General features: G+C 34.0%; 3 protein-coding genes across 5 annotated transcripts; 1 reads left to right on the forward strand and 2 right to left on the reverse strand.

Moving 5' to 3' along the window:
* The first annotated feature begins 153 nt into the window (after positions 1–153).
* LOC110662500 (tRNase Z TRZ1) lies at positions 154–4,289 on the forward strand. Its single transcript, XM_021821470.2, has 8 exons — positions 154–580; positions 1,309–1,471; positions 1,568–1,638; positions 1,757–1,852; positions 2,500–2,613; positions 3,084–3,152; positions 3,373–3,447; positions 3,890–4,289. The coding sequence occupies exons 1-8, from the start codon at positions 350–352 to the stop codon at positions 3,962–3,964; spliced, it is 894 nt and encodes a 297-aa protein (XP_021677162.2). The 5' UTR covers positions 154–349; the 3' UTR covers positions 3,965–4,289.
* Positions 4,290–4,882: 593 nt separating this feature from the next.
* On the reverse strand, positions 4,883–6,707 carry LOC110662497 (uncharacterized). The gene is made up of 2 exons (XM_021821467.2): positions 6,560–6,707; positions 4,883–6,304 (listed from the first exon to the last, which is right to left on the reverse strand). The coding sequence occupies exon 2, from the start codon at positions 6,273–6,275 to the stop codon at positions 5,082–5,084; it is 1,194 nt and encodes a 397-aa protein (XP_021677159.2). The 5' UTR covers positions 6,276–6,304; positions 6,560–6,707; the 3' UTR covers positions 4,883–5,081.
* A 1,051-nt stretch (positions 6,708–7,758) lies between these two features.
* On the reverse strand, positions 7,759–14,440 carry LOC110662495 (probable aldehyde dehydrogenase). Of its 3 annotated transcripts, none has more exons than XM_021821465.2 (16): positions 14,288–14,440; positions 13,869–13,948; positions 13,469–13,572; positions 13,139–13,206; positions 12,960–13,017; positions 12,719–12,832; positions 12,408–12,491; positions 11,816–11,920; positions 11,248–11,361; positions 10,498–10,629; positions 10,311–10,400; positions 10,002–10,091; positions 9,606–9,815; positions 8,584–8,694; positions 8,190–8,269; positions 7,759–8,104 (listed from the first exon to the last, which is right to left on the reverse strand). In XM_021821465.2, the coding sequence occupies exons 1-16, from the start codon at positions 14,371–14,373 to the stop codon at positions 7,966–7,968; spliced, it is 1,665 nt and encodes a 554-aa protein (XP_021677157.2). In that variant the 5' UTR covers positions 14,374–14,440; the 3' UTR covers positions 7,759–7,965. The 3 variants fall into 3 exon arrangements, with proteins under 3 accessions (XP_021677157.2, XP_021677156.2, XP_021677158.1); XM_021821464.2 differs by having other exon boundaries at positions 13,869–13,951; positions 14,288–14,422; XM_021821466.2 differs by lacking the exons at positions 13,869–13,948; positions 14,288–14,440 and having other exon boundaries at positions 13,139–13,300.
* Between the last annotated feature and the right edge of the window lie 7,033 nt (positions 14,441–21,473).

Below are 21,473 nucleotides of genomic sequence, written 5' to 3' on the forward strand. Positions count from 1 at the left end.
TTTATTATTAAAATTTATTAATTAAATTTATTTACTTATATTATTAGTTATCATATTTAATTAATGTACATATATTTAATTAAATTTTAATAACCCAACAATTTAAAGATCAACTAATTAAAATATTAGTAATTCATTCCACAGGTTTAATAATACTGATTTATTCAGTCGAACATAACTGTACGGTCACAACCGGAGAGAAGACGAGAATGGCCCAAAACCCCTTCTCTAACCTCAGGTCTGATTTAGCTTCTTCAGTCTCCTTTATTCATTCTCTTCTTCTTAATCCAGGCTTTGTTTTACTTGGACGAAAGCAACAAAGTAGCCAGACCCAGAAAACTCCAATTCAATGAGTTCGAAACAACAGAAAGGAGACCCAGTTTCTGCTCCAAAGGACAAAAGAGACGAGAAGAAAATAATGACAATCGAAGGATACCCAGTTGAGGGACTGTCCATAGGAGGCCATGAAACTTGCATCATTTTCCCTTCTCTCAATTTGGCTTTCGATATTGGCCGTTGCCCACAACGCGCTATCTCCCAGGACTTCCTCTTCATTTCCCACGCCCACATGGATCACATCGTTAGTTACTTTCTTCGTTTATATTTTGCATCGCTTGCTAACAGAATAATAAGAATTTCTTTATAGTTTGTGAGGACGTGCCAGTTTTTGAGCATTTTTATGGGATAAATTTTGTCTATTTTGTACACCCAGATATCAATTTTGGCTTTGGAGAACGAGTTTCCGTTGGATTGAGAATTTGATTGATTTACTCTCTAATTAGTACTGTAAAAAGGAGATGAGTTATTTGTTACTGAAAATTAAACTTCTTCATTCTATGGAATAGGAAATGTATAACTTTTATTAGTGCTTGCCTACGTACAATTGTATGGATTGGTTGAATAACTGATTAAGGTAATGGATTCCAAGTTTAGTGTATTCATTAAGTGAGTGGTTATGATTAAGCGAATGTTATGTTATTGATGCAAATAAAAATTGAATTACTCGTCCTCAAAGTACTTGGAGAAGCAACTTGTGTACTGAGTATGTTGACCACTGTTGCATTTGCTTGGTAAAACGAAAAATAGACAGGTAATGGGGCGAAAGAGAAGTTTTTCTCTTTGGCTTTCTTTGTTTAAAAAATTTCGCCATTTCTTCAGCATCTTAGAAGAACATTTATGTTCTGTTTCGACTTTTGTTTTTTGTTTCCATTTTCTGTCCACTGTCACGGGTTGGGCAAGCATATCCTCTAGCACTCTCATTGTTGCGAGGCTACCACTTACATTGTTCAAATTTATATAATTTTTCAGGGAGGACTGCCCATGTATGTTGCAACACGTGGCTTATACCGCATGAAGCCTCCTACAATCATTGTGCCAACTTCCATTAAAGAAACTGTGGAAGAACTCTTTGAAGTGCATAGAAAACTGGATGGATCAGAACTAAATCATAATCTGATTGGTCTGGATGTAGGTAATTTCTTACGACTCTAGTTGACATTTTAGGATTCTATTGTTATATCCTCGTAACAATTTTTACACCTGAGTTTCAATCAACTTGTCATTGCAGGAGAAGAGTTTTATGTGAGAAGGGACCTTAAAGTAAGAGCATTCAGGACGTACCATGCAATACAAAGCCAAGTAAACTTCAATTGATTGAAGCAATTTTCCTTTTTAATCTAATGAAATACTCCTTTTAGTTAACATCTATGTGAACTGCATTAAGTTATTGGTTGGCATTCTGCTTGACATTTTGCAGGGTTATGTGGTTTACTTTATAAAACACAAACTTAAGCAAGAGTACTTTGGCCTTTCTGGGAATGAGATTAAGAACTTGAAGGCATCAGGTGTGGAGGTTTGTCTTGACAGTCATAAACATCACTCCTCTAGAGTGTGTTTGTTCATTTCTTTTTTATTGTTTGTAACCTTACAATTGCTGTTCTTTGAGAACCCACATTTCCAGATGTGCAATCTTAATTCTGCATTGTATGAGACGATTACAGATATGCAGAAGAGATAGGCTTTTCGTTTGACAACTTGCAAGGCCATTTGAAGACACAAGTATTTCATAATAGGAAACCTCATTGCACTGCATTTTGAGGCAGAGAGTATTCACAAAATTTTGTGAATTATACAATGCCCTCTGGATTTAGTTATTGGTGGTAACAATATATACACAGTTACACACATCACTATGAAACATTTTAAGTGTGTCTGGAAGTGATTTTGTTGTTTTAATGATCCAAGGTGATCTTTAAAAGAGCACGTTATTGCTAAAGTGAAATTGAAGCATTCTAAAAGCTTCAGGCTGATGAATGTTTGCTGGGGTTGAAAATATCATATTCTTAAAGCTTTATATGTGCATATGTGCATGCATGTACACCCAAGATTTTTTACATTCCTCTTGGATATATTACATTCTATATTTTTAACATTTTCATTTCTGTGTCCTAATTAATAATTTTTCTTGTACACCTTAAGGTTCATTTTGTTGGTTGACAGATTACTAACACTGTAACTTCACCTGAAATTGCTTTTACGGGTGATACAATGTCCGACTTCATAATTGATGAAAACAACAGCGATGCTTTGAAGGCAAGAATTCTTGTCATGGAGGTGCATCCTTTTGCTTATATCTGGATTTGCATTGACACTGGAAAATTGAGATGAATTTTTTATTTTCTGTCTTTATTTCTCTCTTAGAATTGGTGGATTCAAATTTAAAATAATTTCTTTCCCTGTTTTGTGTCCCATATGGTTGGTGTTTGAAGTAAAATGCTGTTTCTGAGATCGAAAAAATCCTCTAGGAAGTTGGCATGTACAAGGAGCCAATTCATTTTCTATTCTAAATTTTAAGAGAAATGTAGAAGAGGAGGGGTGATGGGCGTTATATAAGCCATGATTGCCTTGGTGTCCACAACTTTGGAACAGTAACAGCATAGCACTGTTAAAATCATACATTTTGGGGGCATCTTTAAAGTTGTTTCAGATTTTATCATTCAGCAAAAGGCAGTTGAACTAAGACTAAAAACATCATGATTGTTTCATGTGTTACTCAGTACTCACCATCCCCCTGTTTTGCACAGAGCACCTTTGTTGAAGACACAGTGAAAGTGGAGCATGCGCGAGATTATGGGCACACTCATCTATCTGAGGTAAAGATCCTTATATCGTTATTAGAAATTATTGGTAGGATCATTATAGTCAGTGCTCTACATGTGAGACCCCATTCATGTGAGAGAGAAAGCCTGCTTCATACAGAGTACGGAATGATCTGTTTATATCTTTACAAGGCTTTCTTTTGTTGCATGCCTACAGTTACGTTTTTAAGCTCCTAACTTTTTCTTTGCTATGTGCATGAATGAGATCTTACAGATAGCTAACTGCGCAGACAAATTTGAGAACAAAGCAATACTTCTGATTCATTTCTCAGCTCGTTATACAGTAGAGGTATATTTCTGACAGTTCCCTGCACTTATTCTGGTGTACCTTTATCTGCGTATCAAGGAATAAAAAATTAAAAGAAAGAAGAAAAAGATTAGATGATGTTGTCAAATATTGGTTTGAAAGCTTATGGCATGCCTCTGTTGAATATTGTTTGATAATTGATCATAATCTGCCGAAATTATGATCTATTTGCCTAGCCTTGACTTCTTGTCATATGATGCCATATTTTCATAGAAGCGTTTACATTCTTTTTCTCTGGGTTTGCCATTTTCCTTTCACATTCCAACAATCCCTTCCATTTGAATATACCAAGTGTATGAGATTCCAAGCCTTGTTTTGTTTAAGAGAATGTGGTCATATGAAGCTTTTTCAATTTTAGCATGTGATTTCTCTGGGACTTCTTTGTCTTAACTAAGATAACTATTTGGACCTTTTGTTTTATCAGGAGATACAAGAAGCTGTATCAAGATTGCCACCATCTTTAGTTGGCCGAGTTTTTGCACTGACCGAAGGATTTTGATGAGGAGTTTGAGAATATGTTATCATATATTGTCTTTTTTACACAACCGTAGTGATGGCCTTTCCGATTGTGGCGTTTTTCTTCATTTGCTAACCATTCAACTATTGTCACTCAAAACAATTAAGAGATTTTCAAAAAACAAAACAATATTAAGAAACATCAAACTCATTTATACTTGCGCTTATACACTTTAGATGATAGTCAAAGGTTGAAGAAAATATGGCCTGGAAGCAAGTAAATATTCTCAATTGTATGTAGCAAGCAAGGATTTTCTTTTGTTCTTTTACTCTGATGATGTTGAATAATACTTGTGGAGTTTCTTGCAGCCAGCAATTTTCTTATTAAATTGATGATATAAAGCCAGGGTACGCTTTGCCCCAACAGTTTTAGTATTGGGAGAACTTTGTATATATGCTTGTTATCTTGTGACTTTTAGTTGGTCGGATTATTCTCATAAGTAAAAGAATATAAAACAAAAATACACCACTGAGGCTTACTTTTAACAAATAATAATATAGATCGAGTCCCGTGATTCTACTTGGCTACGAGCATGGTACTCTGCCGGCTGTAGTTGAAGGGCCGTTCAACGGACTCATAGAGGCCTCTGCCCTCCAGTTCAAACATCCTGGTTTAAACTGCTCTTTCTTCAAGTCATTTTAAACCAGAACTGCCTGGTATTTGTTATAGCAATTCTCCAAGCTTTTCATAGCTTAGTGCCAAAACCAGAGTAATTTTCTCATATACCGCATACTGGTCCATTTTGGTCGCTCTTTGTAACGAAAAGAAAACACCAACAGTCAAATTTTCACTAAAGATCCAACATGTTTGGGTTGGAAAACTCGATTAGATTTCATATGAAGGGATTTCAGAATGTGAGGAGGGAGAAAATTTTCCCAACACAGAATTAGAAAACTCAGGTTATGGAAACCAATATATCAAAATCTTCAATGCTAACAAAAAATTGTACATGTGTAGACACATTTGAATACACTAATTATGCTAATTAATGCAAATTCTGACAATAAAAATTACATAAAAATGACATTAAACTAAGATTATAGACTAAGCCAAATATTGGAACATAAATTATGGATCAGAAAACCATTAGTGATTGCTACTAACTCTGTTCACCTTCGGCTTCAGTTTTCAAATTCTCAATTACGTTTGCCATAGAGCAACATAATTTAGCTTCTAAAGCTAGAGAACCAACCAATCCCTCGATTGATTTCAGCTCTTCATGAAACTCTGGATGCAACACCAGGGAAGAGAAGTTTTCATCCAGCACCAACCCCAGACATCTGACAATATCTTCAAGTTTAGGAACCCAATCACAAGCTTTCAAGCCCAGCATAGATGATGCCTTAGGGCATGGACCTGCCTGAGGAAACATTTCATATTTTTTTAACCATTTCCCGAGATACCTAATTAAACTCATCATATCTTTACCATTCAATTTACCTATTGAAGATGATAATATAACTTCATCAACATTCGATGATGCCAGCAAATAATGCAAACAAAGCTCAGACGTTGAGAACCCATCATGGGCAAGCATAAGCAGAATTGAAGCCTCCTTAGCTATGCGCGATTTCTTGTCTGAGAGTTTCTTGTCTTTCACCTTCTCAATAGCTAACAATGCCTGGCTCTCCCACTCCTTCCTGACATTCACCATGCTACTATAGGCGTCTTTTGATGGACAAAGAAAGTATTTCAAAATGCAAAGCAACTCGGTCAATCCAAGATCCGGAGCATGTCTAATACTCAAACAAAGCAAATCAGACCTCTTTTTTACCACAAGACTCGTTACCAAATTTGAATAATATGAATGATCAACAATGCCTTTAACAATCAAAGTCTCCACCAAATCCCAAATCTCCAACCTAACACATGCTTCCAAAACCAATCCTGCCACATCTCTACCCATCAAAAACCCCACCTTTTCAATCAAGACCTGAGTATAGCCATTATCTGAAGAATCAACTCCAACAGAAATCCCAAACTTCTCCCCAATTTTCTCAAGAAACAGATTCAAAATTTCAACAAATTCATCTTTATTGAAATTAATAGTGTCTTTGAGCTTTCTTTTGAGCTTAGTAAAGAATTTCTTGCCTGATTCAATGAGCTGAGCATCAGTTTGCGAGAGTTGCCACCCGGTAACAGGATTAGCAAGTGATGTAGAATCTACACTTTCAAGCTGTGACTTCAAATTGAGGAAAATATCATCCGCATTTAGAATTATTGGGTATTCAGATTGTGATGCAACTTGTTCAGGATTGGCTGCAGCATTTGTGATCACCTCGAGCAAAGACATGGCAAAGAGTGCAAAATACAGCAAAAGAACTGTAGAAACATCATCAATACACATATCAAATGAGTGGGTCATTCCGCTAATAAAACAATTCACCAAGAAAATTACAAAAATGATAAAATTGGATCCACAAAATTGATTATTATGATTGCTCGAGAAGACGGTAAACAGAAAACTTCAAAAGGGGGAAAGGCTACTGCTGGATTGAAAAAAAAATCAATTAAACAAAAGCAATAGATTTAAAGAAAAAAATAAACAAACAAAAGGACTAAACATGACAAGCAAACCTGAACTGTAAGAGCAGCTCCAAACGAGAAGAGGAAAGCGAAGCGCAGCGACGAGTTGAAGACTTGAAGCTGCAGTTGTTTGCGTACAGGGTTTAAGTTGAGGGGTTTATTACCATGTTTGGCTACGGGTTCAGTTTTGACCCTCAATAGGATTTGAGGACATTTTGGGCCTTGTAGTTAGATGGGCCTCCATGATACAGTGGACTTATTTCTTGTCTTCTTTTGGGTCCTTTGAGTTCATGAATCAAAGAAAATTAAAAAAAAAAAAAAGAATTTAAAAATATATTTATTAGATATTAATATTTTGATAAATAATCATTATTCTAAAATTTTTCAATTTCAATCACACTTTATAAATTTATAATTTTTCAAATCAGTAAAAATAATTAACCAATAAACATTTAATGGATACCCATTGTTCAGAAAATAACACATGGCGATTATTGAAATGAGCTCACTCCTATAGCCTGCTGTGTAGACAGGCCATGGTCCAATTTGGACTCAGTAACTCAACCGGTTTAACTTATAATCAGACCCAAATTGATTTGAACTGAATCATTTGCTTTCTTTTGAATCAAACTAAAATTAATTTAATTGATTCGATTCGATTATTTAATGTTAAAACCATTTTTTCTTCTTTTAAGGAATGAGGAAAATAAAAACCACACCAATTCCAAATTAGTTAAATTAACTACATAAACCTTTTTTACCATTTAGATATTAAATATGCCCCAATATCTAAAATTTATAAATCCTAAACATCCCCTTTCATTTTTCACTCATTGCCTACAAACACATCACACTTTTTAAAGAAAGAAAAATTTTAAAAAGAAAACTGTTAAATTAATTCAAAATCAGATCCAACCAGAGTCAAACCAAAACCAAATAGATCATGTGGTCCAACTCCAATCCCCTAAACCTTTGAACTTGAACCCAACAGAAACGCATTCCCCTCATGCACAGAAACTTAAAAATTAATCTGGCAATGAAAAAGAGGTCAAGAAGAAGTCTTCATACCCCAAAATTGTGGTGCTTATGTAGAGTTGAGGCCTTTGTTTCACATAAACTTCCAAAGTACGTCTTGCCTATAATTGTCCATTATTGCTTTTCTCTGAAGGCAAAATGTTTGCAGTTCATTTATGCATTTATCATGGATCATAACCCATTAGCTTTGATTGAGCAACTTGCAGAAGAATATCGGTCAATAACACAAACTTTCTTTCATTTTATTTCAAAAGCTAAGGAGTAATAGCAGGTTGAATGATTCGATGCTACATTGTCTTATTCAAAATTTCCTCAAACTCTCACATAGAGGGGAGACTCGGTGCATTAAAGACACCTATAGTAGCTTGTTTGCAGATTCAAGCATAACAAAAGCCTCTATCTTTGTGGTCAATTTTGGCTCATCACGTTGATGGTGGAATTTCCCAATGCCCTGGCAGGGGACCAACATCATATATTATTTCTCTATGGCAAGACCAGACTAGTTTTATGGCTTCTGGTGTTCCAATTCCTGCACCTCTTGGGTCTCCTGCTGGTCCAAACCTGCATTATAGTATTGTGTTTGACATGAATAAGGATTCGATAACTTTCCAATGCAACATATATTACTGTCAGATTTGACACATACCAATGATTCTGAGGAGCCCCAGTTGTTCTTGCTCTTATTCCAGCATATGTAGTCCCATTTACCGTTTTTCCAATAACTTCCTGCAAATTCACTTTCAATTATAAACAAATTGAAAATTAAAACCAATTTAGAATTATCATTTGGGGAAATACTCCATTGGTTAAAGTTCCTGAAGGTTGCCACAAATAATCTTGGTGGAAAGATCACATGTTAAAGTGTCAAATTAAGAGGGTAGCACTTTGTCAACCCCAGTAATCTGATATTAAAGTCTCAAATATAATTACAATGTTAAATGCAAATATAATGATGGTAATGATACAGTCAATACTTCAAAGATCTCCATGGAAAGAGTCAAAGAGAAAGAGAGAGAGATTTAGAAGTTTTCTAGCCTTGCCTGCAGAAACAGAGGATCATTTGAAACGACTGCAGCTGTTAAATGAGCATGCATCCTCTCCAGAGCTTCCAAAACCAGTGGAAGTTGATCTATCTTGTAATCAGTAATAATCTAGAAGCAAATACATTAGCTTATGTTAGTAGCATTTAGCTTCCAGTTCTTAACAATATTTATTCACATGATACTGTAAAGTTTGGAAAGAATCATCAAATTGCATAATCTCATTAACCTGGAGTACAGATATTTCTGTTAGGATGATGTATTTATAGTGGAAAATGAAACTCTGTGGATACCTTCCGATATGTATCCGTTACTTTATATATATAGCCACAACTCTAGAGCAAATTTTGGTATATGTTCCAACTGAATGCATATTTATAGTGTGTTATAACACTCAACAAAAGAAAATGAAGTATATATCAGAATAAAAAAAAACGAAATCTCAATCACTTACTGTATTCCTTACCACATCACATCCTAAGCTTTAGAAAATATTTTCATGTGATTATTTAGAAATTTGAGAAGTCTTCATATGTTCAGTCGATCATAAATTCATAACTCACCTTCATGAGGATCAAGTATTAAACAATAAACAGTGGTTTTTCCAAACCTTGTTTTATACTTCAATGTCATGTGAAATGCACATTATCATATCTGAAATATGATTTTCAGCCTATAATCTATCCTGTAACCCACAAGTGGCTTCCCCAGTTGGAAAAAGTTGCTAATGGACTTATCATGACTGCAATTATCTTATTACCAAATTCAGCAATATATATATATATATATATATCAACAGGGCCCAATCAAGTTCTGGACAGCATAGTAATATTAAAGCATAAAATCAAATAAACTTCTTTCAAAATTGAAGGCTATGTCATGGTTTAGTTAAGATACCTGTACAACCTCAGCAAACAAGCTAGAACTTAAATGTAAAAAGAAGTATGAAGTTTGACAAAATCCACCAAAAGGAAATATATAAACAAGAAGGAAAGTTAGCAAGTTTTCTTTTTCTCCTTTACCTGGAACGGTCCAAATATCTCTCTTGTTACCAGCTCATAATTGCTCTCTTTCAAAATTTCTTCAAGAGGAACATAAATGGCTGTTGGTTTTATTGCACCATATATGGATGGAATGGAATGATTCTCCAGAGGTTTGCCACCAAAGAGTAGCTTTGAACCTGGTATCTGAAGTAATTTATTCATGTGCTCTACCATTGCTTCAGTTGTAAACTGCAGTGACAAGACAGAAAACCAAGATCATGATTTTTGGACTATGATTTAAAAGATGTATCACTTCCAGTACAAGCAATAAGATTTACTCAATGATCAAATAATCTTGTGTGGGTAAAGGAATATACAACAAAAAGCCTCAGGTCAAACTAAGAACAGCATCCTTGCGGTACTATCAATACTTACTGTGAGAACAGGACCAACTGTTAGATCTTCTAATTTTCTTCTCTCTGCAAGATCCTTCATTTTGGATATAAGTGACGTACCTGACCAGTTCTGCAGTAGAACATAAGTACATTAATGACAAGAAAGAAAATAAGCAAATCAACAAGCACTGTATTATGACAACTAGATCAACATAAAAATATTAAAAAAAGAGGGGAGAAGAGAGAGTAGTCCCCCCTCTAAGTCTTTGACCCTTGTGATAATGTTCATACTAATAGTTTACTAGAGTAATTAGACCAAAAACAGAAACCTACAACTGAAACTGCTAACCTCATGCATGAATAATATTGACTGTGCAGAGCACTTCTGACCACTGCAGGCATATGCATCCTGGTCACAAACCCATGCAACATAATCCACCTGCCATTCAGAAAGTAAAGAAAGATGATTCAACAACCACCTTGATTCAAGAAATATAATTGAATGATAAAAATAATCAGCAAGAAAACACAGATACCTCATTTACATCAGGCCCTAGAACTTTCCAGTCAAACCCTGCATCTTCCAATTTAATACGACCCTTAAGGTCAACAGCCAACTTATCTGCAACTCTTGAGCTACCAGTAAAGAGGGTCATACGGGGATTTGCCTATCAAAGAAGAATAGCTATCAAAATAATTATTCACGTCCATTAGGCCCATTCAATTAGTAGCATACTAGCCTAGTTATCACTACTGTTATTTGTGTGTTTACCACTACTATCATCATATCCATCGTCATCAGCACCATACTTCCGTGGCCATACAATCACATCACCATTACCACTACCATGTAACCTTATGGATAAAAAACCAAATGGAATAACTCATGCTTCTTCACACTCTTAAGTTCCATAGATAATTATATATGGTACAAGTCAGGTTGGGGGTAAAGGCAGAAGAAAAGGAGAAATTTTTGAAAAAATAGAATAAATTCACCGGAAAGGGGTAAACCAACAATTCCACCATACTCAACTCAACTCAACTCAACTCAACTAAGCCTTTATTCCAAGAATTTGGGGTCAGCTATATGGATTCGCTTTCTCCACTCTAAACGATTTTGGGTTAAATCCTCAGAAATGTGTAATGCTTTTAGGTCATGTTGTACTACTCTCCTTAATCCCACCATACCATAGTAAAAGAAAATGAAATAAAGGTCAATTACATAGAAAAATAAAATTCAAAGTAATATTAACCCCTGAAAAGGATCAAAATTCTGCAGAACCAACCTCCAATAATAGTTTGTTCATTGTCTTTCCATCAGAATTTATGAAGTCTGCATCTTCCACTGGCAGCCCACAGTAGTGAAGAAGCCGCATCATTTGCTCCATAACAAGGCATACCTGTGAGACATTTTAATCAAATAGTTGCAATCTGCCCAAGGAAAACTCAAAATGACGGGCAGAGAGAGAAACAGGGTTGGTCACATAGTAAAATTGAAAGGTGGTGGCCATATCAATATTAGTCCAATAATTTAGAAACCACCAGATCTGCGAAATGTCTATATGTTGGCCTGAACACCACATTGTGCATGATCATCATCACAGAACACATAAGGTCATTGGTGTTTCTTACGAAACCATATCATATAATTCTCCTTTATATTTTGTAATCCTGTTTCTATTGAACATCAATGAATGCTTTTTCAAGAAATTCATGAGTTCATTCACAACTAGACAAATATGCTAAGTCACTTGTCTATCACTAAACCATACTAATATACTGCTGAACTATCTCATGTAGAGCCAAAGAACTAGAAATTTTACCAATTGCCCAAAACAATTTCCGCTAGCTTACCTTGCTATCAACTTTAAGAACAGGTTTGTTGCCCATGTATAGTGCACCCATCATCTGAAGTACCGGAATCTCTAATGGGAAATTGAAGGGAGTAATAATAGCTACCTGCATAAAAAATATTTTTACATAAATAATGAAATCAAAAGCATGACTAATATAGTTTTATATTAAAGAAGAGTTTTGAAACATCCAATTGCTCACTAAGAAACTTGAGAAGAGATGACAAAATGACTGGTTTACAAAACTGGTAAGTATTATCTGGACTACTAACAGCCTAATATTAACTGATCCAACTAGAACTCAGCATATCAGTACATCATACTGAAGCAAATAGTAGACCTATTTTTCTCCTCTTCTCTTTTTGCTTCATAATCAGCCATTAAATAATCATCTTGCATTTCTATTCCGCTAGGCAAAGAGCTCCAAAAAACTCAAAATTGCTCAGAACCTGTCTATAGTACACCACCAAAATAATTTTAAGACACCTTTTTTCTCCATTTTAATAATTTAGATGCTAACCTTCACAAAAAAAAAAAAGAAGGATCTATTCATGGTCTATTATTAATTGAAACACCACATATTTAGTACTTACAGGACCATATGGCCATCGGAAACCATGACTTTGCTGTCCAAGATGATTGCCAGGTACTGCAAAAGACCTTGCCAAGAAACGAACCTGTCCAATATATCAGTCAGAAAATAAATGCATAAATTGTCCACAGAAAATGGATTTAGCTTGTGCAGCATTTAGGTCAAGGGCATATTCCTCCAACAAATGAAGAGCCAGACATACACAGAAAAAAAAATTACCATAATGTTTCATCAATACCACATCCACTCATTTATAAGAAACAAAGCCAACCATAAGCTTTCTATTTTAAGTAATTGAAAATTACTGATCACCTGATCACCAGAGAAATTCTCCAGAAATTTTTGAGTAACTTGAACTTCAGCAAGAGCTTGCTGATAACTCTTTGGAGCAACCCTTTGTATTAACCTAGTGAAGAAATTGGAAACCTGAAAGTTGTGAAAGGTAAAAAAATCATTGCAGTATTAAAAATCTAAATAGACCAACAACGGGAATTTGAACGTTTTAAATTTAAGTGACAAGAAAATAATCATTCCTGCACTCAAACCACATTACCTTTGGCACAGAAAGCATGTGGGCTGCCTTTGCAGATATATCGCCGTATAAAAGATACCTGCAGAATGTGAATCAAATCTTGTTAGTATCCAATGGCATTGATATAGCAAGAAAAGAAAAACCAGGACTGCAAAAAGAGGGAGCAAAGTTAACAAGACAGGTAAAAAGGCAATACAAACCTCTCTGGTGATTTAAAGGGATTGTGCAGTCCATGCTTGGGGCACTTGGACAAGCTCTCCACAAATGGCTGCATGATTAGCCCAGCAATCAGACAGTTTAGTTCAGGTACACGTGCATTGGCATGAGAAATTAAAAACCTCAAATCATGAAATAACTACATTCTGCAATATGGAAAATGGAAAGAGGAAATGACTGAAAGTGCTTAAAGTGCTTAAGGAGCAAAACATCTTTCTTTTTTTAGCCACAACATGCTATGTACTATCGCGGTATCACCCATGGTATACTGACAGAGAAAGCTACATGGTCATCCTATACTTAAAAGGATATACCTGAATTCTTGTTTCATCTACTTCAGCAATCTTAATGAATGGTTCTCCATTTAAAGGATCCACAATTGTATTCCAACTTGAAGATCCTGTCCACTTCCCCTGCACTAAAAAAAGGACATCCTACGTTCAAGTCTCAGTTGATTGAGACAATTTTTTAAAAACCCAAAATTCAATCTCAAACTCATGATCAGAATCTTGGTATGCTTTACAAACTGAAAGTCAAGTCAATTTCCAACAAAAAAGAGATTGAATTGAAGAAGATTGTTAATCTTCATTTCACTCAATACGCTTATCAAAAAGCCACTCATTGTACAGTATTTCTGGAGATTAATAAATATAACCACCCAACAAGGAACAAAAAATCATTATTAACGACAGATGCAGCTACAGTAGCACCTACCCAAGTTCTGCACTTCCGCAGGCTGAGAACCTGATATCTCCTCAGCTTCTACTGTTGCAAAAGGCAAAGAATGAACAGATCTGCTACACAAAGAAACAAAAAGCTATTAAAAATTTAATTTTCAGATGAGACCGTTAGACAGGAAAGCAATTTTGAGGATACCTCAAAACTAGCAAAAACACCATAACAATAATTTCCGACCCCTCTTCAATACGAGGAAATCTTTTCAACCAGAAAAATAATACACAAACATCTTCAGGACACAACATAGATCACAGATAATCACCCACAATTTGAATCAGGAAATTTCATTTATAGAAATCCCCATAAGAGAATTACAAGGTTATTACATAAAACTTCCATTAATTATCAGATCAAATCAAAACAACCGTAACTTCGGCAAGATGGGGGCAAAATACCTTGAAAGAGTGAATGAACTGAGCCAACCTAAGCCCTTCTGGGCAGCTCTGGCTCTGATTCCTCTGCAGCCCACAAATCTATACATGGTAGTGACTGGTGATTGAAGGGTACACTCAATTCTCTACCACTATCACTCGCTCACTCACTAAACCTTAAAATAAATTAAGAAAACTATCCTCTCTGTCACTTTTCATATATGGTGACAGTTTCTGATGTTATCTGTTCCCTAAATTCGGCTGCCCACTCAACAACTCTTTTACCGTACACGTGTTGTTAGTCCAGAGTAATGATACGCTGCTATGCTACTCATGCAATCAAAATCATCAAGCGCTTATCTAGTGAGTATTGAATACAATACACCTTGCATCCATAGTAATAGAGAGCTTTTTTGTTTTTTGAGAAGAAAAAAAGCTGAATTTGGGTCTGTGATAAGATAATGAAAATTAATGAGGAGATTCAGCAGTGACCTGTAATATGCATAATTTACCGATTTGATTGGTGGAATTATTGGACTGCTGATGCTTGTACACGTGGATTGTGCTGGATCTGATATTGTTAGAAGAAAAAGTGAACAGTAACATGGTAAAATATAGTATAAGCAAGCTACTTATTTATTATTTATTAAAAGAATATTTAATTCTTTATTTTATCGCACATGTAAAATATGTTAATATATATGCATATTTATTTTTAGTTTCTTATAACATGGTAAACTATTTATTTATTAAAAAATAAAAATATCTTTTATATTTTATTTATAATTTAATTAAATATTATTTAAATTATATAATAATATTTAAATAATATTATCTTTTTATGTAAATATTGAATACATTTAATTGTAAAATATTTTACTATCTTAAAATAAAAAAAAAATTAATGAGATTTATTTCAATGGTATTGAAATATTTAAAATTGTGAGATTTTAAATTTAAATCATAATTAGAATCAAATAAATTAAAGAAAATTTAAAATAAAAAAAATTAAAACTAAAATAACAAATCATAGTAATATAAATTACCATTATAAAAAAAAATTGATGCTAATATTAGGGCTTAAAAACATAGCATGGCATTGGTAATATAAACAAATAAAGTCATTCAAATTATTGTAATAAAATTAATAATAATTATAATAAATAAAATAAGAAAATAAAAATAGCAAAATGAAAAAAAAAATAGAAGAACAAAATAAAAAAAAAAGCCTGAGTTATTGTTTAAAAATAAGAAAATATAATAGATAATATTTAAATTAATAAGCTAAACAAACAATTAAATGAATATAAATGAAAATTAAATAAAAAAAATAATTTAAATGATTATATTAATTATACTTGAGTGTTGAAGATTTAAAAAAATTAAAAATGAAAAATTTTAGAAAATGAAAAAAAAAATGACTGACATGTTCGTATAAAAAGAATGAAATCTTTTTAAAATAATGAAGGAGAATTTTATTTTAGATAAAATTTCACAGTTTATTGATAAGAATAATAAAATGAATATATTATAATATTTTTATAAGAGAAAAATATATAATAATAAATAATTAAAATATAGATAATTTAGATATAATTGAATAGCAGTAGTAATTGATACTCTTTTATTTTAAATGGATAATGTTAAAGAAAAACAAAATTCAAATACTAAAAGAGACAAAAACCCTAATACTAAAAGAGAAAATCTTAAATCTATTTAAAAAAGACACAAATTTAAAAATGAAAATTTAAATTTATTTTAAAAATAATACGACAAACCCTTTGAAATGCCATATCCAAATATTTTATCATTTCCGATCATTAAATCATGAATTGACACTGTGATAGCGACTATCAAAATTAAGAGTTAGATTCTGTTCTCTGTATTTTAGCAAAGTCGATGGCTAAATTTTAATCGTGGCACGCAGTGTTAAATTTTTATAAATTTGTATATTAAAAAAATTTTGCTTATGAAAAATATGTAAAGTGAGCGAGTTTCCAAGTTTTTGAGAGGAAAGAAAAGAAGCCCAAGAAAGCAGCTGGTTCTGGGCTGACAGATCATAGGCCCATGACGGCATGGCTAAGGATCTCGAATTCTGGCTTTGTATAGCTTAGTTTTTCTTAAGCAGAAAATTAAAGGGATAAGACTTGATACTAAATGATTTATTCGGTGTGTTATGTGCCTTCAATTATTATTAAAATAAATCAGATTAATAAAAAAATTCACGTGCGTAATATATAAAAAAAAGTATATTAATAAATCATATAATTTATTTAAAAATAATTAATCATTCTTATTTTTCAATATAATTTTATTTTTACATGAAATATAATATTGTTTTCCAACCGCTTTTTCCTTAAAATTTGTACTTACCAAATAGAAAATCTATCTTGACGAGGATATTAAAAACAAATAGAATTTCGCATTTTATATCGCGTTTGATGATATATGAATATTGATAAATAAATTAGATGTAATTAAGCAAATATAGCGACAATTCAATCATTAATTAATTTGAAAACAAAAAATTAATAAATATGTGCAATTATCATTAATTTATTGAATACACTAAATCAACATACCGACATATTAAATTTGGAGAGAATGTTGATCAAATTATAATTTAATTCATTTTAATTCGGATTTATATAAGTGATTAGATTGCTTTATACATCTAAATTATTAGCTAAGTTAATATTGCAATCCAACCACTTATATTTACACTTTAATTTTTGTTTATGATATGCACACCAGCTACATATAATGCTATAAAATAGTAAAAGAGAATGAAGCTCATATCAAGCATTGACCTTGTTAGAACAAAAAATACAAGTAATGAAGGAAATGGTTATATATTTATCTGTGTCTTATTTATAGAGATATTACATTTATTTATACATGAGAATATGAGCTAATTTAGACAAAAATAATAATTGTTGTAATTATGCTACACAAATCTCCTATAATCATGTTAATTGCTATAATTATGCTACACAAATCTCCTATAATCATGCTAATTGCTATAATTATGCTACACAAATCTTCTATAATTATGCTAATTGCTGTAATTATGCTAACACCCCCCCTCAAACTCAAGGTGGTAGCACAGGTGCCAACTTGAGTTTGCTTAAGAGATCCTGAAAGCGAGCGGGAGGATGCGTTTTGGTGAATATATCAGCGGTTTGGCTAACAGAGGAGACAAGAATCAAACATATGGTGCCATGAGCAACATAATGACGTACAAAATGACAATTAATTTCGATGTGTTTGGTACGCTCATGAAATACATCATTATGAGAAATCTGTATGGCACTTCTATTATCGCCATGAAGCATTGTGGCAGAAGAATGAGTGACACCCAATCAGTTAATAACCACCGTAACCAAAGTAATTTAGATGTAGTATCAGCAATAGCACGATATTCAGATTCTGTGCTAGAACGTGCAATAACAGTTTGCTTTTTGCTACGCAAAGAGATAAGAGAATTACTCAAGAAGAAATAATAACCAGTTGTAGAGCGATGATCTGTCAAATCACCAGCCCAATCAGCATCAGAGTAGCCAGATAATACTAGGGAGGAGGTAGCGGAAAAGTGCAAACCATGAAAAAGAGTACCTTTGATATAACGAAGGATTTGAAGTACTGCAGAGAAATGAGTTGAGCAAGGAGCAGACATAAACTGGCTGACCAAATGAACAACATATGAAATATCAGGTCAAGTAACTGTAAGATAAATAAGACTCCCGACAAGCTATCGATATAAAGTAGGATCATCAAGAGGAGTGCCATCAAGAGGTGTAAGTTTGCAATTAAGCTCCAATGGGGTTGATACTGTTTTGCTATCAGTGATGCCTGCTCGAGAAAGTAAGTCGGATGCATACTTGGCTTGAGATAGATAATAGCCATCAGAATTTTGAGAAACTTGAAGACCCAAAAAATAGCTGAGAGAACCCAGGTCTTTCATTTCAAAATGCTGATTGAGATAATTTTGTAACTCTGAAATACCAGATGAATCATCTCCTGTTATTATCATATCATCAACATAAAGCAACAAAAGAACAATATCACTGTCAGTTCGGTGAGTAAATAATGCAGAATCATGTGGACTAGAGAGAAAACCAAGTTGAGTAAGAGTGGAACTAAATTTGGCAAACCAGGCCCTGGGAGCTTGTTTTAATCCATATAAGGCTCGCAGAAGTTTGCAAACCTTATGAGGGGAATGATAACTAGGAGGAGGATGCATATAAACCTCTTCTGTTAAATCACCGTGAAGAAAAGCATTTTTGACATCCATCTGGAAAAGTTTTCATTTTCGAACTGTAGCAATAGCTAAGAGATTGCGAATAGATGTTAATCGGGCCACTGGAGCAAAAGTTTCTTCATAGTCGATACCATACTCTTGAGTGTACCCTTTGGCTACTAAGTGAGCTTTGTAGCATTCAATAGTTCCATCAGAACGGGTCTTGATTTTGTAAATCCATTTGCAACCAATAGGGGTCTTGTTTGGTGGAAGATCAACTAAATCTCAAGTATGAGTTTTCTCTAAAGCCCAAGTTCATCACCATAGCCATCGCCAAAGAGGGTCGATTTGCCTCACGATAAGAACGAGGCTCATGAAGGGTTGCAATAGTAGAGTAACAGTGAAAATCAGAAAGATAATGAGGAGTTTCTCTTACACGGGTAGAACGACGAAGAGTAATGCTAGGAGGAGATGCAGGCGCAGGTACTAGATCAACAACTGGTGCAGATTCAATAGGGGTAGGTGTAGTTGGGCTAATATTGAGCACATCATAATCACCTGGATCAGGACTTGGAAACAGCTCTTTGGAGGAGTCAATGAAAAATAGAGAGTCAGTATTGACAGAGTGATGAAATTTGGAAAGAGAAGAGAACATAGTATTGTCCCAAAAGGTAACATGATGAGAAATGCGTAACTTATTAGAAACAGGATCCCAACAACGATACCCTTTGTGTTCAATGCCATAACCAAGAAAACAACATAGACGAGCATCGGGTTCTAATTTGGTATGTTCATGAGGTTGTAAAAGAACAAAAATAAAAACATCCAAAAAGTTTAAGGATGGAATAGTCAAGAGGTTGTCCAAACAACTTTTAAAAATGAGATAAATTATCAATAACCAAGGTAGGAATACGGTTAATAATATAAACAGCATGAAGAGCTGCTTCTCCCCAAAATTTTTCTGGACATGAGGCAGAAAGAAGAAGAAAACGTATAGAATCAAGAATATGGCGATGCTTGCGTTAGGCTCGCCCATTCTGTTGAGAGGTGTGAGGACAAGAACGTTGAACAACGGTGCCTTATTGACTAAGAAACTGAAGTAAAAAAGAATCCCGATATTCCATGGTATTATCTGTTCGGAAAATTTTAATGTCACAAGAGAACTGAGTTTTAATCATTTTTGCAAATGTGATGTAAATTTGTGAGAACTTAGATCGATGTTTCAAAAAATATATCCAAGTAAACCGAGAATAATCATCAATAAATATCACAAAATAACGAAAACCATTTATTGAAGAAATAGGAGAAGGACCCCAAATGTCAGAATAAATTAAACCAAAAGGAGTGTCTGAAGTAGTATTATTATGAGAAAAAGATAATGCAGGTTGTTTTGCAAGCTGACAATTTAAACAATTAAATGACTCAAACTTAGTAGATCCTAATAATCCACGAGAAATTAAAGGTTGAATTTTACTGGCAGAAGCATGACCAAGATGAAGATGCCATTGGTGAATGGAAGAATTAGGGATTGTAGCTGCTGACACAAATCTCTGAGGAAGATGTAAAGATGCAAGCTCAAATAATCGACCCACTCTGTGACCCTCCCCAAGAATCTGTCCCGTTTGTGGATCCTGTAACTAGACACCATGGGGAGAAAAAAATAACATTTAGTCCTTTTTCACACAATTGACAAATAGAAATAAGATTGAATGTCAAATTAGGGATATAATAGGCATCAGGGAGATGAAGATTTGAGGTAGACACATGACCAATATGTGTGATGTTCATTTTAGTATCATTTGCAGTATGGATTGGTGGTAAGGAAGATACAGGTTTTGCATAAGACAAGAATTTAAGATTAGTGGTCATATGATTACAACATGTAGAGTCAAAAAGCCAATAAGAATTACCCGGATGGGCAGACATGGCAGCAGGAGAATTAGAAGAGATAACCTGTTTGAATAGTACCTCAAGATCACTCATGGTGATGGCAGTAGAACCCTTAGTAGCAACAACAGCAGTGACAAAGGAAGATCCAGGCTTTGAGACATTCTTGAATTTAGAATGCTCTCCTTTTGGTCTTGGAGGGTGTGTGGGACAATGTTCAAGAATATGACTATAATCATGACAGTATCTGCATTCTATAGTAGGACAATATGCAAAAGTATGACCAATTTGATTATAATTCTTACAGAGTTGATTGCCAGATTTCTGATGTGAGGATTGAGTAGTTGCAAGAGCAGAGACAATGATGGGAGTGGATTTCGATGTAGCAGGGACACTCGAACGACCTCATATTCTGATTAAAGAGCCATTAGAACTTGAATGAGATAAAGATGATCTTCATTGATTTTGGCCTGAGATATTTGATTCCAAATGGGTTGGACCTGGGCAAGAAAATCATTCACAGATTGACCTGCCTCTTGTTTCAAATTATGAAGAGTAGTCCACAACTGATAATAGTGGGCAAGTCCAGTGGTCTGATATCAATTAGCCAAAAAATCCCAGATTTCTTTTGCAGAGTCATAATTAGCAAATTGGATGTGGATGGACGAGACAGAGGTATTGCGAAACCAAGTGATGATATGATGATTTTTACTATCCCAATCCTCAAGACGGTTAGCAAATTTTGCATCAGTTTCATCGTTCTCTCTTGTCGGCGTAGTGATATCTCCGGTAATAATACGCCAAAGCTTGCGACCTATAAAAAAACTTTTCATTCCTTGAACCTAAAGATTATAGTTGGAACCAGTCAGAATTATTGCAATAGGTTTTGAAATATCATATTTCTCCATTGATAACAAGATGAGGAGAAAAAAAAAATGATATAATAACAAGAATGAAAGAATGAACCAGAATAGGTTGTAGAGAGATAAAAGAGACCTCAGAAACTATAAATAAAAGCTTTATAGCTCTGATACCATGTTAGAAGAAATAATATAAATAATGAAGGAAAAGATTATGCATTTA

The sequence above is a fragment of the Hevea brasiliensis genome, chromosome 17 (genome assembly GCF_030052815.1).
Source record: "Hevea brasiliensis isolate MT/VB/25A 57/8 chromosome 17, ASM3005281v1, whole genome shotgun sequence".
NCBI lineage: Eukaryota > Viridiplantae > Streptophyta > Magnoliopsida > Malpighiales > Euphorbiaceae > Hevea > Hevea brasiliensis.